The sequence below is a fragment of the Ixodes scapularis genome, unplaced genomic scaffold (assembly GCF_016920785.2).
Source record: "Ixodes scapularis isolate PalLabHiFi unplaced genomic scaffold, ASM1692078v2 PGA_scaffold6__148_contigs__length_123643588, whole genome shotgun sequence".
Classification (NCBI taxonomy): Eukaryota; Metazoa; Arthropoda; class Arachnida; order Ixodida; family Ixodidae; genus Ixodes; species Ixodes scapularis.
The window spans coordinates 105,542,335-105,559,515 of record NW_024609881.1 but is presented as its reverse complement, the minus strand read 5'-3'; the positions used below and the strand labels follow the sequence as shown (position 1 = coordinate 105,559,515).

Below are 17,181 nucleotides of genomic sequence, written 5' to 3'. Positions count from 1 at the left end.
AGAACTCTAGGAAGTTTGAAAAATAGGAAGACGATGATTTTGAATAAAAGTTTAGGTCAGCAATACTTTACGATCGACTGGCTATCCCGTGATTTTAATAAAAGTTGGAGTGAATTGTTCATTTCTAAGCGTTTGCCCGTGAAATAATGCTTGAATATTTTTAGAATGCATTTCAAAACTGTCTCTTAACCGAAACCAAAAAGAAGTTGCTAGTTAGTTGTGTAATCTGACTTTCTTAAATTATAATTACACGAAGATTATTAAATCACTCTACTTTTAAATCTAGAAAATCGAATCCTGAATAGTTAGCCGTAGCACGTTCATCCCACACCTTTAGGGAGCATTTTTGTTTTTATTAAACGTTCTCGTCGTAGTTTTATACATTGCACTTGTTTTGGGAATAAGGCATATGAAGAAGATGAATTCGCAATACAATTTTTTAAAGGACACTGACAGTTTAGTTGGCGACATATTTGAAGGTAGTACAAGCTCCCTCACCAGCCAATACCAGCTAGAAGGCAATTCCTGAGCATGACGCCATTGTTGCTGAATCCCCGAGCCTCCCCCAAGTGGCACACAGGCTGGACACGACGAGAGTAGCCGTAAAGCCGCAGACATGTTCGTGTTGGTGTCGCCGCCTGGTAGTGACGTGCTTGTTGTGAAACGCTGCAATACGGGCTTGCGGCGATGCTGATGCGAGCTAGGCGGCATCGGGTGGATCCACGAGTAGTGACGTTTGGAGGAGGAGGTGGGGGGAAGGCGCACATCTAACCTTTTAGGTGTTATAGCTACAGCACGTATGCCTTAGATTTCGTCGTGTATTGGCGCTGCCTGCACCGTAGTGTCATCGAATGGCGAAATCTCGCGCTGTACGCGGGGTGACCATTGTATCCTTAACCTGTCGCCTACTATACTCTGTTTAACCTTCTGTTGTACCGCAGAGAAAGCTAGAAGCGCGAGCTCCTAGCGTTGAGAGCTGCTCTTAACGCACGAGAGCTTGTGCCGCCGAGATGTGCCCCAGAGCAACAAGCTCGCGCTTGCAACCTTTCCTGCGGTACATAATAAGGTTAAACAGCGTATATATAGTGAATTTCTGTTTAATTTTGTACGGTAGGTTCGTCACGAGAACTTGCCAGCACGACTACCATTACAAGGACCTTAAGATTCCTGCCGGACTGAGCATCGTGATTCCCCAATATCAACTTCAGCACGATCCAAACTTGTGGAGTGATCCCGAGACGTTCGATCCGGAGAGGTGAGCGCGATAAGTTTTTTCCGTTCCTTCTTTAACGGCCCCGTAAATCGAGATCTCAAAAGCGCTGTTCCCAGTCGTCAAGCTATAGGCGATTAAGCCAGCTGGATCTCCCAACTTTACATAAACGCTACAGCTATCTGGATTTCTAAACATTTTCCGACGGATATGACTGTACCGAGACTCACACTCGAAGTTCGACCTGATGGAATTTCTATGACGAGCATTTTTCGGACAGCTAGAGGAGTTTGTTTTCATCTTAAAGCGATAGTTTTATTTTGAAATGTCAGCAGCGGAGCACAGGCGCACCTCTTGGTATGACGTCATATTGCGTCTTTTTTTGGTTTTTTTTTTGGGGGGGGGGGGATATAGGGGACGAAGAGGTGCGCTAACACTTCAATCTTCTTCCCCACTTCCCCCCCCCCCCCGCCCCCCGCCTTCTTTGCACACGGTTAGGTTAGTAGGTTAGGAACTGCATAGTAGTGCTATCGCATTTCTTTTCTTTATTGCATTTGACAAAGTATCTAAGCCAAACAATATTTCGCTTTGTTGACGACGAAAAGCTTTTGTATAGCATCCTGTATTCAAATTACTTATACTTTAGGCTATAATGGGACTGAATTGACACCAAGGTATTTATGTTTCGCAGGATGTATTTGACTGATCCGATGAGAAAGCTAATCCGTGTGTGGATTTTGAGAAATGTTACATACAAGACGTATTATATCAACTTCTTTTTTTTTATTGTAATGTTTCCATTAACGTGGTCTTCACGTGCAACATCATTTTTTTTTTCTTTGCACCTCTGAATGATAATAACCTTTATATTAAGCGCAGCTCCTAGGCGCCCGTTTCCGTGTAAAGCGGCGTGGTCGTCGACCTGCTAAATTTAACGGGAAATTGAATTGGTGTTGATTTCACATGATGTACATTTTCCCGCTAAATCTAGCAGATCGAGAAACTGAATTTGCTCATGGGTGACGTGACACGAAGCCATGTCAAGTCATTTTCCCAGCTAAATTTACCGGGAAAACTGAATTGGGTGTTGAGGTCACGTGGCGCCAATTTCCCAACTAAATTTAGCGGGGAAACTGTGGGAAGACGGGAAGGTATGGTGAAGAAAGAGGGGAGGGGAGGGAGTAGGAGGATGGGGAGGGTATGGAGGAGGTGGAGGAGAGGAAGGGAAAGGAGAATGGGAGGATGGGAAGAGGAGGATAAGGAGCAGGGGAGACCAGAAGGAGGATGAGGAGGAAACGAGGGGAGGAGCAGAGGAGGAGGGGAGGAAGGGGAGAAGGACAGATTAAGGAGGAGAGGAGGAGAAGGAGATAAGGAGAGGAGGGAAAGAGGAGGGGAGGGTACGGAGGAGGAGGAGGGCATACCTTCCCCTCCGTGCCCACCCCTCCTCCTCCTCAAGAGCTGCACTCTAATTTCGCATTACAAAGATTTGTAAGCGTCTTTCATTTTTTGCATCTATATCAGGGGACATCCTCTCTGGCAATAAAGACAAAGAAATGCCCGTCTACGTACTCGCGTTTCTTTGTCGACAATCAAAGCTGCGAACTCGCATGTTTCACTTTGAAAATTCCCCAGAGGGTGACACACGTGAGCTCCCCAAAGTTCTGCTGAGTAAAAAGTTCTGATCTGGTGTGGGGAAACCCTCGAACTTAAAATCTTGCTATAAGAACATTAAAATAAAAAATGACCTGACTACTGTTCCGATTCCTGTGGTTATTTTTCCTTAAGTTCAAGATTTTAATTATTATTAATTTTAGCTTTTATGACTTTTACCTTCCCTCTGGATGGTCTGATAAATGATTTTAGTAATGCCATTCCATTGTTTGTTGTTTCCAAGTGAACCTGTACACCTAGCAATCCGCCCATCTAATTTTTACGGTCTATTCACATGCTTAGGTATAAACAGTGGACAATATCTTGAGATATCTGAATATTAAAAGTTTTAAACGGCCATCTTTAGTCATTAATAGCGAAGACGCATTCCTATCTTTCTTGCACGCCTTTTTATTTTGGTTTTGCGAGTTCTTCCTTTGACCCAATACAGATTCAGCGCCGAAAACAAGGGAAGTTTTGACCCGATGGCCTTTCAGGCCTTCGGCAACGGACCCCGAAACTGCGTGGGAATGCGCTTCGCCCAGCTCGAGATGAAACTGACGCTGGCCAAGATGCTGGCCAAGTACAAGTTTCTGCTGGACGATAGGCACGTGGAGGTTCGTGAAATTTCGCACTTCCTTTTTGTTTTGTGAAATTGACGCCATCTTGCACATGACGACCGCAATGGCGCTCACCTTTATTGTATATTGCATATAACGACTGCACTGATTCTCACATTCATGATGTGTTTTTTTTTCGCTTCTGTTCGCTTAGTTTTTGGTTGTTATTCTTTCAAACTTTTTACGTTTGTTTCGCATTTCTCTGACTCGCGCATTTTTTTTTTCGGAAAGTGTTTTTGCATCTTTTTATGTCATAAAGCGTTCTTGTAGGCAGTGTTGTAGGTGCTTCCGGAAAAATAAAAAAAACAAACGAAATGCGTTTCTCGTTACTTGCAAACAAAAGGAACGCGTTACCGTTACCGGTACAAAGTAAAGCACGTTAATTCTTTAAATTTTTTTTCAACACGTTTTACTTTTTGTCTGTACAAGTACATATAAACGCCATATTTAAAAAGAAAAACAAAAAAAAAAAAACATTACGTCCGTCTAGAAACAGAACATAAAGCGGAGAGCAGGTCGTCTGCTTCTCTCGGCGGGGTTGTGATGACGTCAGAACGCCGAGATGCGATTGGCTCTGATTGAAGGACAGTGGGTAGACCTCAAAGCAAGCTGCCTTGATGTCTACCCACTATCCTTCAATCAGAACCAATCAGAGCCCGGCATTATTCTGACGTCACCACAATTCCGGCAAAAAAGCAGACGAACTTGCGCTCCGGATTACTTTATTGTTTCTAGGGTTCCACATAAATACTCAAATAAAACAAAAAAACGCAAAATCGCAAAATTGTATATGGCTTGGCGCGTAAAAGATACAAAAAAAGTTAAGGTGTAATTTTTTGATGTTTTGGGAAGAGTATGTAACGAGCAAGGTAACTTCGTTACATGTTACTCGTTACAGGCGACTTAAGTGCGTTAGCCGTTACAGTTTTGGAAATTCAACGAGTACGTTACAACGTTACCAAAAAAAGTGACGCGTTAAACACTGCTTGTAGTTTATGTACCCCTGTGTTCCCTCTCATGTGCATTTATGACAAGCTGCTTTCAGCAACGTTCATCACATTAGTTTTGCCCCCGCTGTCTGCCGTTGTACGGGTGACAAGATCTCGTCAAGCCTGCCGCTTAGCAGCGTTTTTCTTCGGTCCCACCATGAGTTACGCAAATTAAACTCATTTATTAAGGTTGGAAAAAAATGTTTGGAGCCGCAATTTTGATGACATCAGTGCGTTATGTAATTACAATTTTGGGTACACTTACGTTATCGGCAGACATTTTGAGGAAACGGTAATGTTTCACGGTTGTCACCACCATGCGGTAGCCAAGTACAAATTTAAAAAAGGAATCACATCACACCGCAAATGTTTTTCTTAGAGATTTTCTGCGTTAATTATTTACGTCATATTTTACGGTTTCACCAGCATATTAGAAAAGAAAGCTTGTTCTTGCGAAGATCTTGCGTAGAAAACCACAAATGCGCGTTATATTTAGATACCTCTAGATGTAGCACTCGCAACACGAATAAAACCGCCGATTTTATTTTATGATATACGCTTGAAATATACTAATAAGCTTTCACCATGTTGATGATACATAGCAGGGTAGGTAAAAGCCAGATTAAACAAGACGGCATTAAAAGCATGCATTTTATGTAACATTTGTGTCGAGTGACAACGTATTCTGTCACATAGCACGCTTAGGGTGCATTACGACCGCTGACGACGCTACGATTCGGTGGTGCCAGTCTTACCGTGCCAAAAGTGCATCAACGCAGTGCTCGTTGTATTTGTGGGCCTCCTTTCACCGAGGATGTTTTTCGTGAAACTTCGCAAGACATTCACCAACAACCGGCACCAAAACACATCGGAAGTGAAGAGGACTCAACGGCTACCACTTTTCGGGGTTTACACCCTATAATTTTTGGGACCTCGACTGAGCTTCAACGGACTACGCCGGGACTAGGCTTTTCCGCAGGGACTAGCGGTTGGGCCTAGGTACGACATCGGCCATGGAGGTTGTTGTAGCCGGAGAAAACCTTTCCCCAGAGCAATACGACCAGTCCTTGACGGGCATCCGAAGGAGCCAGCGGGCCCTAAATTCAGACATCTCGCCCGGTTCGACTCCACCACCATTGTCAGCTACTTCGCCAACAGCAACTTCAGCGACAAAGTGCAGCACCGTACCTGTCCCGGCACGAGGACGACCTGCTGAACGGCTTCCGGGTGAGCACGCCAAAGTCGTGCTTCACCCCAGAGTGCATTAAACCTCAGCAACGTCTGACCTACCACGTTAGCCGACTGCGTCACTCAGGTGGCACAACTCACACCTGACCCAAGGGACAGAATCCGCGTATGTACAAAGGTCAACAACCTATTAGTAAGCACCCAGGAGGAAGAGCGGACAAAGAAACTGTGCTCAGTAAAAACAATATTGGTCAAAGGCAAGCAATATGATTTCGCAGCGCACGTTTCTGCCCAGGCTAACACCACTGCGGGAATTATATTCAACATCCCCGAGGAGGACTCACAAGCCGAAATAAACCAGGCTCTGGTCAAGTCAAACCCGGACCTGCCTATACTCGCAGCAAGGCGTCTCGAGGAAACAAACGTCGTACAAATCTTATTCAACGGACCAAACATCCCTTTCTAGGTTCGCTACCGGCCAGCCACTTACTGTTGTACCCCGTGTCGACACAAGACCGATGCTTGTACCAAGTGCTGGTCAAAGGGACATCGGTAGGATGTCTGCCCTCATCAGACCATCAGGTGCCCTAACTGCGGCCTAGAAAACCCCAGCGGGTCGCACCTCATGGGAACACCGGAATTCCCGAAAAGATTGCAACTGCGCTGCAGGCAACTGTCGCGAGCAAGCCCACTGTCGACCTCCGTGTGAGCGAGGGGTCCACCAGGCAGTCAAAACACACCTCCAAACACCGACGACGCCAAAAACTGGCCCACCTTCCCAGACAGAGGCAGGTCGGCGATTAAGTCGCTGGTCAAAAGCAAGGCGAACACTTAGGCTCCCTCTAGCAACAGGGGCAGAACACCATCCACCGGAAAAGGGAGGTCGTCACACGGATCGGCAACAAACATCAGAAGGGCAAGCTTTATGCACCCGTCTGAGGCAAGGGACACATATAAAACGGTAAGCTTCGCGGTAGAGGTCACCCACTCTCAACCTTCCCATATACCCAATCCCCCGCGCACCCCCCCCCCCTCCCCCTCCCAAATCCCGCAAGAAAAAGTGGTGGAGCTCGCTAAGTTTCGAGCTGAGATGGCGGCGCTTCGGAGGGAGAAAGGAAACCTCCTTAGAGATACAGGCAATTAGACAGTAGAATCGGAACCTTAAGGCTAGCATGCAAGCGCAAGCCCCCGTCGCGCCCACAGTCCCCAAAAAAGGGTACGCCAGAAGTGAACCAGAGAATCAAGACACCAACCCTGAGACCCCTCAATCGAACGAGAGCCCGACAGCAGATACTCTAAGCTGGAGCAGGATATGTACTTGACCGGGGAGAGATGCGTTAACCTGGAGCGAAACATTCACAATAACATTGCCAAAGCGATACAAGCCGCGATGAAAAGCTCCTTAGTAGTCTCCTAAATTAATTTTAAAGTAGAGTGGCAAAGGCCTGTAGGGATGCGACACGCGGCTCCAGGTCAAGGGACGTTTCTCCTGGGCTATCCACGCAGGACAAACTACTACAGCAGTATGAGCAAATAATTAAATCCAGAGTTAATCTCAACAAGGCAGCCATACTGGCCCTAGACCTCACAAAGGCATTCGACGATGTCGCCCATGAATCCATCCCTAGGAGTCTAGGGTCAGTGAACCCCAGAGAGAGGATATACAACTACATCAAACTATTCCTCTCGGGGGAAACTGCAGTAATCAACGTTGGCGACCTCACACCACATAATATCCAATTGGGCAGCAGGGGCTGTGCTTTCTCCTATTCTCTTCAGTGTGGCAGTCACTAATATCCCAAAAAAGCTAGGCCAGATCCCCCAACTCAGACGCAGTCCATATGAAGGCGGCATCACCATCTGGATCGGCAGAGGGAGTGACGCTCATATAGAAGAAACACTAAAACAAGGGGTTGAGATAGGAAGGAAGTAAACGGAGAGACCAGCAATCGCCTGTTCTCTAGCGAAATCCGAACTACTACTTCAGCCCCCCAACCCTAGGAAGCAAAACAACGCTGACATCAAACTACACATCAACGGCAGTGAGGCCCGGCGGCTCCGGCGGCTCCGGGGCCAGTGGTCCCGGAGCTCAAACTTTTGGGACTGCAGATCTAGCCGAATAGGCCCACAAACAAATTCCTTGAACGATTACAAAGTCAGAATAATCGAATAGGCCTGCTAGAAAGGGTGACTAATAAATATAAGGGCCTCAACGAACATGATCGCAGCCGCATCCTGCAAGCATTCGTCCAAAGCGGCTAACATACTCTCCCCGTACCTACGCCTCACTCCGGCGTTCACCAATAGGTTAATACCTTTTTCCCAAGGTCTACGAAATAGCATTACGCCTACCGCCTAGCACTCCCACTGCTAAAATGGAAGGTTTCGGTTTGCAAATCACAAGAACGAGTTAATAGAAGCATATCGTGCTGCCCAACTGACTAGGTTCTCCCACAGCTCCACCGGTAAGCTCATTCTCGCATGCCTAAACATTGGATATCACGAGCTCGTCCAAGAAAAATCCCCCGTCAGGCCCAAAATCCAAAGCAAAATAATAGCAAATCTGTTACCTCGAAACGTACATCCCACCCACCACCTTGCTCGCAGGAAACATCGAGTTTTTCCCTGCAAAGAGCACACGGGGCTTATTCTGGTGTCCTAAGATGTGGGCGTAGCAGAATACGGCAACCAAGAAGTTTTCCCAGCTGCGGTGAATGACAACTTACAATTCCCCATACACAGTCGCCGTCCTGAGCAGTGACCAGGATACGGCGGAGGAGGTAGCCATAGCCCTCGCCCTTACTGTGAGTGATCATCACGAATTCTAAATCAGCGCTTGAAAATTTCGCAGCCGGCCGCATTTCCAAGCCAGCGCTCCAAATTCTTGACAGAAACCCGTCCCAGAGAGGGGCGGATCCAGAACTTCGTTTTAAGAAAGAAAATATATTTTTTTTGGAGGGTGGGGGGGGGGGGGGGATTTAAAGTAACATAAAAAAGACTCCGGTTGCGCCTTTCGTTTTAGCTGCCGTAGAGCCACACTGCGCCGACGGCCCCTGGATGTGCGCCGCTGCGCCGCTGCGCACGGCTTGGCTTTGAAACCGGCGGCGGTTTCAAAGCCAAGTCGTGCTTTGAAACCGCCGCCGCGGACTTCAGTCTTGGTTGAAACGACGGAGCAGAGTACAAGTGTGCCTTTTCGGGTGCGATCTACCCTATTTTGAACCCTCGTCTTTGAGTACCGAGCCTTGTACCACCTGGTAGGCCTGTAGTCGGTTTTAATTTGGAGGGTTTGCCCATGTCAAATTGCCCTCCCAGAAGGGGGAGGGGGGTTCGACTTTGGAGGAAGATAAGGCCGCCCCCGTCAACCTTCCACCCCCCCCCCCCCCCCCCCCCTTGGATCCGCACCTGGTTGCAGGCACCGTCTGAGTGGTCTGGACACCCACTCACGGTGGTCTCGAGGGAAAGGGGCAGCCCATGAGCAAGCCCGAGGATACACTCATAGTTGGACATACTCCCTATCCCTATCCCGGGGCCAGATTCGCCAGGGACAGTCCATCGAGCTTCCATGAAATTACCACACACTACTTCCTTTCCCGTCAGCCCAATCCGTCAACCGACAAGACCCTCACTCCGGAGCAGGACTATACTTGGTGGCAACTCCCTCACGATCACTTTCCCAACCGAGCCACCCTCACCCAAGTCTTCCCTTCAATGTTCCCCATTTAGGAATGCCCCCTATGCGGCGAGGAAGCCACTCTGCCCCACATAACCTGGGCTTGCCCACAAGACCCTTTCACCCGATTTCATCCCATGATGAGTGGGAGACCTCACTCCGAAGTTCCAACCCTGAGGTGGAAAGGGCTAAGAAGGTTGCCACCACCACGGCTGCAACGAGGACCACACTGTAAGGAATTCTCCATATTCCGTCAATAAAAGTTTTTCCTCCTCCTCCTTTGACCGATTAAACCAATCACGCAAAGAAAAAAGAGGCAGGATTGCGGTGCCTACAATGTGCGTGATTCGTTTACTCGGTGAAGGCAAATACACAAAGACGACACTCGCCGTTACGATGCACTTTTGGCGCTGTTTGATTGTCTCCAAAGGGACGTAGCGTCGGCTGCGTCAAACTTAATGTGAGCCGGAGTATTTGTGCATAAGGTAACTTAGGAAATGGTGGCCATAAAGCCTACGTTCGGACAAATACCGGTCGGAATAGAAACTGATTTAACAAAAAGAGGATATTTTCGTTCAGGTGGTTCCTAGCATGACCTTACGTCCCTCCTAGAAGCCATAACAACTATTCTTTAAAGCTTAAAATGAGATTATTTTATTTTTAAAAATATTTCAGGAGGATCAACTGAAGCTGGGCTCTTCCTTTCTTTTCTGCTATCCCCAGGATGGCGCTTGGTTGAAGGTGAAGAAGATCTGAGTCTGCGCCCAACTTTGGAAACAATTTCCCACCAATGAAATAAATTGCAGCGCCAGTTACCTTTTTTTACGAGGATATTTTGATTGTTACAGTGTCTGCCGATTTCTTCTGGTACGAATTCTTTTATGTTGACGCCCCATGTGCGCGATAGCCTTAAATTCGTCCAGTACTGATCCATACATGAAATAAAAAACGCATGTAAAAGGAAGTGGAATCTAATGTGTTCGATCAATCATCCTTCAGTCACATTAGAGGCTTCACTTACCGATGGTTTCGGACGAAGGACACTGGTCGCGGAAAAGTAGGACTCGTAAATCCAAACCATGATGATGCATGACCAGTCCACTATCAACATTTCACACATCGACTCTGATAAGAGCCGTTCACTTACCGGGGCCACCCATTTCAGTGCTTCTGTCATAAGTCTTGCGATCTCGTTATTGAATAGTAGTGGTGATAACAACATCAGTGAATATCAGTGGTGATAAGTCTTGCGATCTCGTTATTGAATATTATTAGGGAGTTTTAGAATAGCGCACGCTAAAGCTTTCCGTACGCAAAGAATGGCCTCGTCGCCGCTGCGCATGCGCCGAACGCTAACCACGTTTTGTGCTTTGCGTGCGCTATTTTTTTAAAAATTGCGTGCGTACTGAGTGTCTTTTTGCCTCTCCAAGGAGGATTCGTGATGAGAAGTTGGCTAAAGCCAACGTTATTAGATTACCTCAGTTGTGGAACTCCCGCGGTGGGGGTACCCCCCTCACTCACTTCCATACGGCAAGCGTCGTTCGAAGCGCCATCTATATTTTCGTTTCATAACTATGCTTTCCAAAGAGCCCAGCTGAAGCGCCAAATGGCGATCACAACGCCGCCATTTACCCTGCAGTGGTCACTGGAGGAACTGCACCCAACATCTATTTTGGCTTCTATCGGCCATTTCGGAGCCGAAACAGATACAGTGGAAAGGGTTACCGGATGCCACCCCCCGTCAACCCAGCGGACGCGCCGCGAATTCACCCCGAAGATAAGATGAGCCTAGGTCAGGACGCGCTACCTGAAATCACCGCTGAGGCATGGTTGTATGAAAAATATAATATTGTGCCGCAAAACCTAGCAAACTAAAGATTTTAGAAAACATCACGCGTCCCCCCATTTTGTACTCAACTCCAATAAAAGTTACTATAAAGAGAGTTTTTTTCCGTTGGTTTTTACGTTTCTAGTAACGTTGAAACGAACGTATCCCGATTCAGTTACCAAAGCAGCCGTCTGGCGGCGCGTCAAGCGACACCGGGCGAGTCGTGGTGGGTGAGGGGGGGTACTGTGCGTGCATGCGGCGTCTATGAGCAGTTACGTAACTGAGCTAATCTAATAACGTTGGCTAAAGCCAAGACGAGCACAGTTAAAAAATGGCGGCTCCCAGGACCATGTCTGCGGGTCCGCGGCCGCTTTGGTGGAGTCGTGAGCGCGATGTTGGCGGCATTCTAGTGACTGCGATTTTTAATACGGGACGACATCGCACTCGGCTTGACAACGATCACCAGCAACTTGATGCTTGCGACGCGCGAACATTTCTCGGCGAAGGCAGAGAAGGTCAGTACACGAGACCTCTCTTGCTGAGGCGACGCAAGCGGACACGACCGGTCGACTGCTCGTGTGGCATTCTCATGTTTAAACAAATCTAAAATGTTACTCTGGACCAAAAAAGAAACTTTTTTTCTCTCTAGTTACAGAATTTAGTGTTTGAAATAAAAATTGTGACTGTATCTTGGTGGCGTTCCGAGCGCGAGATGCATGGGTTTTTGCGTCGCTGTGGAGATACGCTATTCTAAAACTCTCTCGTGCAGCGTGCGTTAACGCGGGCGCTAAATTTAGCGCTAGCGTGTGCTAAAATTGCGTACGTTATTTTCAAACTCCCCAATTTACCCACTTGCGGCGGCCATCTGTTTTTCTTCGTTGCATAATATTTTAGCAGCAGCCCATGTAATGTACAAATACAGTGTCTGAGTTAAATCAGATGCAAAAAAAAAACCCAAAAAAACACTAAGAGGTAACTTCTAGTTGCAAGATGATGATAGCTGAGATGAATTTTTCATGTGGATTATAGCTTTTATTTTGATGGTACAACCTTTACCATATGGAGCCTTACTTTTTGAAATCGTGGTCTTGGTTATACATTAAGCAGACTGTGAGACTGTTTTTGGATTTTGTCTGTGTAAATTCGTGAATTTCAAGTGTTGCTTCATGATTGTACTTTGGTTTTAACGCGATAGCTTGAAGGAGCTTGATCACAGAAATCGGTATCGGATCAGAGGATCGGCGTCGGGGAGACAGAAAAATCCTGATTGGTCATGACGTCGCAGCCACATGATCTCGCGCGGAAATTTCAAACAACCCAGAATGCTCGCAAGCAACGTGACGTCATGAGTGGAATGACAGTGATTAAACATGGCATGTAGTGCGAGTTAAAAGTAGCCATGTGTCTCAAATGATTTCACTTTATGAAGCAATTCATTTTACTTGCTTGCAGGGCTTGCTAACCAGCCGGGATTTATATGTTTCGCTACCGCTTTTCACTCTTAAAGTCGAAGCTTAAGCGACCTCACGTATTTTTGTTTTTGTTTCTGCACGCTCGTATTTGATTATATCGGGAACCAGATAATGCTCAGGTTGCGAACCACAGTTTTCTTCCTCACCCCTTCCCCACCAAAATCAATGAAATGGGAACAAAGTTCATAGATATTTTAAATTCCACACAATGTCATAGTTGTTTTTAATTCGGACTTGAATGACGTTGCATGTCTATCAAACTCTGGTAGGACTTTTTCAAGCTGACATTCGTTGTTGTGAAAATAGAGCAACAGGAAGTCCTTCAAATCGATGTCGAGATATCAGGTTGGCAACACATGAGAACCAAAGATTTGATTGAATGGATGGGCCAATGGTTTCGTATAGTCGATAGCGCGCCATGACGCATTCCTATGTTCATGACAAGAGTGGCTTTGATCTCTTCTTCTCTTCAGGAACCCTTTTCCATTCTGGAGCAGTACCTTGTACTCATTTGACGAGAATATAAAAAAGGAACTCTTCAAATTTTAGCACTACAAAAAAAGAAAGAAAAAAGAAAAACTGCAGAAGACTTGTGACCATCGGCCTGCTTGGGTTAGAGGTTATAGTACTTTCCCGTAGTCCTAATCGAAGTCACGGACGAATCTTCTTGATCAATATGTCTTTATCTAGTGAATGTAATCTGCACTGCGTTCTTTGTTTGAAATTTAACTAGGGTGAGCAAATTACTTTGACACCAATACCGATTTGTACGGACTTTTGGTGGCGGCAATACCGATTTCTAAAGAACCTCAATAGTAAATTTTCTGCCAAAAGCGCCAGCATCATTCTCTAGAAACCACAAATCCTCTTCATTTAGTTGTAAGCGCGTTTTCATCATCATTGTCGTCTGCAAACCATATTTGATAATATTTTTCCTTATTAATGAAGAAGGTCCAGTCTTTTGCGAACATTTTGCTTAAAGAGCCTACAAAGGCTAAATATATATATATATATATATATATATATATATATATATATATATATATATATATATATATATATATATATATATTATATATATATATATATATATATATATATATATATATATATATATATATCATTAATGATTATAACTTTTCGTTTTAATTTTCAACCTAATAATAACCCCCCCCCCCCCCCAGAGTGAGAAAAACAAAACAAAATACATTACATCGTTGCATATCTTCAAGCATAAAAAAAATATATATATTCGGACCCTGCACAATGGGACATACATTCCCCGTGCCACAGTCTTTTTGTTTAAATAAGGCACATACGACGAGCATTGCCTTTTTATTTTCTTTATTTTTAGTTTAATGTATGTGAAATGTGAACAAGACTGCGACGCGTATTTTTTACTAGTTCCCAAAAATCGCATGTACTTTATTAATGAACAACAGAGACTCTTGTTTTTTGGCGGGCTTTTAGTGACATTGTGGCCAGCCGCGATATGATATTTTGACATTTCCATTCCGCGAACAATAGGGCAGCCGATTTAGAGTTTGTAAAGATCATTAGTTCTCATTAACAATGCAGCCGCTCTATAACAACCTTAAACTATCGAATTTCTGATTTTTTTCTATTGTTAAGGGTGCGAGAACTGGTGGTACTACAGGGTTTTTGTTTGCACAAGCGTTCGGGCAAAAGCAACATATTACAAACTGACAACAAAGAAGAAAACTATAGCCTTCTAGCCCGTTTTAAATGTGCTGTGATGCGCTACTCACGTCAAAAAGAAAGCGGGTCAGTAGTAAGTGAACTCTAATCATTGTACTATACTCGCTAAGAGGCAAATAACAACAACAACAACAACAACAACAACAACAGCAACAACAACAACAACAACTTCGTAATTCTTTTGTTGTGTTAATTGGTTGACTAAAATAACGTAGCTAAATAAAGTGCTACATGAATATTATTTCAACAAATTTGTGCCGAGAACACCGGACTAGATCCTTCCACTAATTAAGCTTCATTAGGTCCAGTGTCTGCTCGTACACAACGTGGTTAAACAACAAACATTTAAAGAAACACAGTTTACCTAAGTATAACTAGCGCACACCGTATGCATGTTAAAAAACGAATTATACTGCGGTTGACAATGAAGTGGTTATGCAGTGTAGGCAGGTAAGGAAGAAGGAACTGGAGTGCATAATTGATTGGTACAGAAATGAGGAACGATCTGGAATTTGTTTTGTCGGATAGAGATAAGATTCGTGTTTGAAAAAGTATAAAAGATAAAAAAAGAAACGTTTACAACTTTATGTAACGCCGAATTAGAGCGCAGCTCTTGAGGAGAAGGAGGAGGAAAGGGTACTGAGGGGAGGGTATGCCCCTCCTCCTCATCCGCACCCTCTCCTCCTCCGGTCCTCTTCCCTCCTCCTCTCCTCCTCTTCCCTCCTCTCCTCTTCTTCACCTCTCCTCCCTTCCCATTTCCTCCACTCCTCCTCCCCGCTCGACGCCTCCTCCCTCCTCATTCCCCTCTTCCCTTTTCCTCCTCCGCCTCCTCCCTCATCCTTCCCTCCACCTCTTCCTCGTCCTCCCTCCTCCTCCTCCCTCTTCCGTTCTCCTCAACCTCCTCCTCCTCCCTCCCTCCTCCTGCTCCCTCCTCCTTCGTCTTCCTCCTCCCTCCTCCACCTCTCCTCGCGTTGCATCATGGGACGTCTCCCGTGACGCAACTCGCGGAGAGGTGGAGGAGGGAGGAGGAAGACGAAGGAGGAGGAAGCTCCCATGATGCAACGCGTGACATGACGTGACCATCGTGACGTCACTAGTGACGTCACGTGACACTAGTGACGTCACGTGACACTAGTGATGTCACGTAACCCTTGTGACGTCACGTGACCCTCGTGACGTCCCGTGACCCTCGTGACGTCACTCGTGACGTCACGTCACCCGCGCTTTGCATTATGGGACATTTCCCATTATGCACCGCGCGGTTACCCGACGGTGGCAGCGACGCCGCTCAAGCCGGAAACGGGCACCTAAGTGCTGCACTCTAAAACGAACATGAATCATCATCAAAAAATAATCAACATGGACAATTTTTACGCCGCTTTCCCTAAAGAAATATGGTTTAGGCTCGAGTGTTGATTGAGATTCAGATTTTCTCCACCTTTAACCATACACCATCTTGGGGATAGCAGACAGCGAAAGTAGAACCAATCTTGAGACCATCCTCCTGAAATAAAATTGAACGGACCATTATTTGATTTTAGAAGAACTTCCTTTTGTTTATTTTATGTCATATTGCATTGTATATGAACAATAGCTATGTGACGTTTTAGGAGGATGGACAATTATGATAGATACGAACTTAGGCAATAAATAGTTTTGTAATTAGTTTTTTATTGCTTCGTTCTTCATTTGGACAGACGCGGCAGTGGCGGGCATCAGTGCAGTCACTATTGCTTGAATTATTCCTAACGCCATAATTATTACTCTTGCCGCATTGGCAGAATCGCGCCCCCGTTCAACAGGGTCATTGAGCTTGAAACTTAACAGTCGTGCTATTATGCTTTATTTTAGCTCAATTTTATACAACACTTTGTTTCCGCTTAAGTCCAGACACTGACGACGCTACATGCTAATTCGACAAATGAAGCAGTCTCAAAAGCGCAAGTCACTGACCCATTTTTGTTTGTGATTGGTTCAGCGACGATAGGACACGTGCATAAACATGACGAATACCACAGCGGTGCGGCTTTGAAGCTCTCAAATTTGTTCCATGTGCTCGTAGCGTCGGCTGCGCCTGGACGGATGGTGTAACAACGTATAGTTTTGCCGAAGTTCGTGAGACAAAAAGAATGGCTCGCGTGCATGTGCGACAGTTTAAACTGGCCAAATGTCAGCCACTTACGGTTCTGCACACTAGGGCCTTACGACATACAGGCGGACGTTTTATAAAATTCTAAGTTTCCCTTCAGTATCGCAGAAAAGAGAATCGTATTCTAAGTCTAAAATGAGGATCCGGTGTTACATCGCACTCTTAGGGAATGTTCTTTTTTTTTTCTGCCGCAGCTTTCTAACAATAGCACATATAGAGGCAATGTATTGTGTCCAGGGGCGTTTAAATACTTACCAGAATATATAAAACTGCAAAAGAACGCGATAACACAAACCAGGTAGCACGCCGGAGAAACACCCAACTTGACACAAGTTGGGAAATCCTATAGTGCCCTAACTTCGGAATAGTATGGTTTTTGATCAAGGCGTTGGGTAATACCTGCAAGAGGACTTTTCTCTGGCTTGACACACGTTTACCAGAGTGCAAGACTTGAGCCAAGGGTGCCACATATGAGCCGAAGAACTCGCCGTGAAGCCTAATTATGGCCTTTTAAAGACTTTAAGGCAAAAGGTTTCAAATAAAAAACTAAACAACCAGTAGTGAAGCAGCCTAACTCTGGCAATTTTTCGGCGACCAATTCCTGCAGTGAAGCGTAACATTGGCACCGGTTTGGTGAATTAAGACCAAGGCACCTAGACTCTGACAAAGAAGGCCAAATCTTGATC

General features: G+C 45.6%; 2 protein-coding genes across 2 annotated transcripts in view; one reads left to right on the top strand and one right to left on the bottom strand.

Moving 5' to 3' along the window:
- Positions 1-10,093, top strand: part of LOC115326528 (cytochrome P450 3A11) — a 30,319-nt gene extending 20,226 nt beyond the window's left edge. The window contains exons 12-14 of the mRNA XM_040499198.2: positions 1,115-1,255; positions 3,312-3,477; positions 10,003-10,093. Coding sequence (XP_040355132.1) covers positions 1,115-1,255; positions 3,312-3,477; positions 10,003-10,083 — 388 coding nt within the window. The 3' untranslated portion in view covers positions 10,084-10,093. The remainder of the gene's footprint in view (positions 1-1,114; positions 1,256-3,311; positions 3,478-10,002) is intronic.
- A 5,676-nt stretch (positions 10,094-15,769) lies between these two features.
- The window catches only part of LOC115326472 (cytochrome P450 3A2), a 43,986-nt gene continuing 42,574 nt past the window's right edge, over positions 15,770-17,181 (bottom strand). The window contains exon 14 of the mRNA XM_029987346.4: positions 15,770-15,850. Coding sequence (XP_029843206.4) covers positions 15,770-15,850 — 81 coding nt within the window. The remainder of the gene's footprint in view (positions 15,851-17,181) is intronic.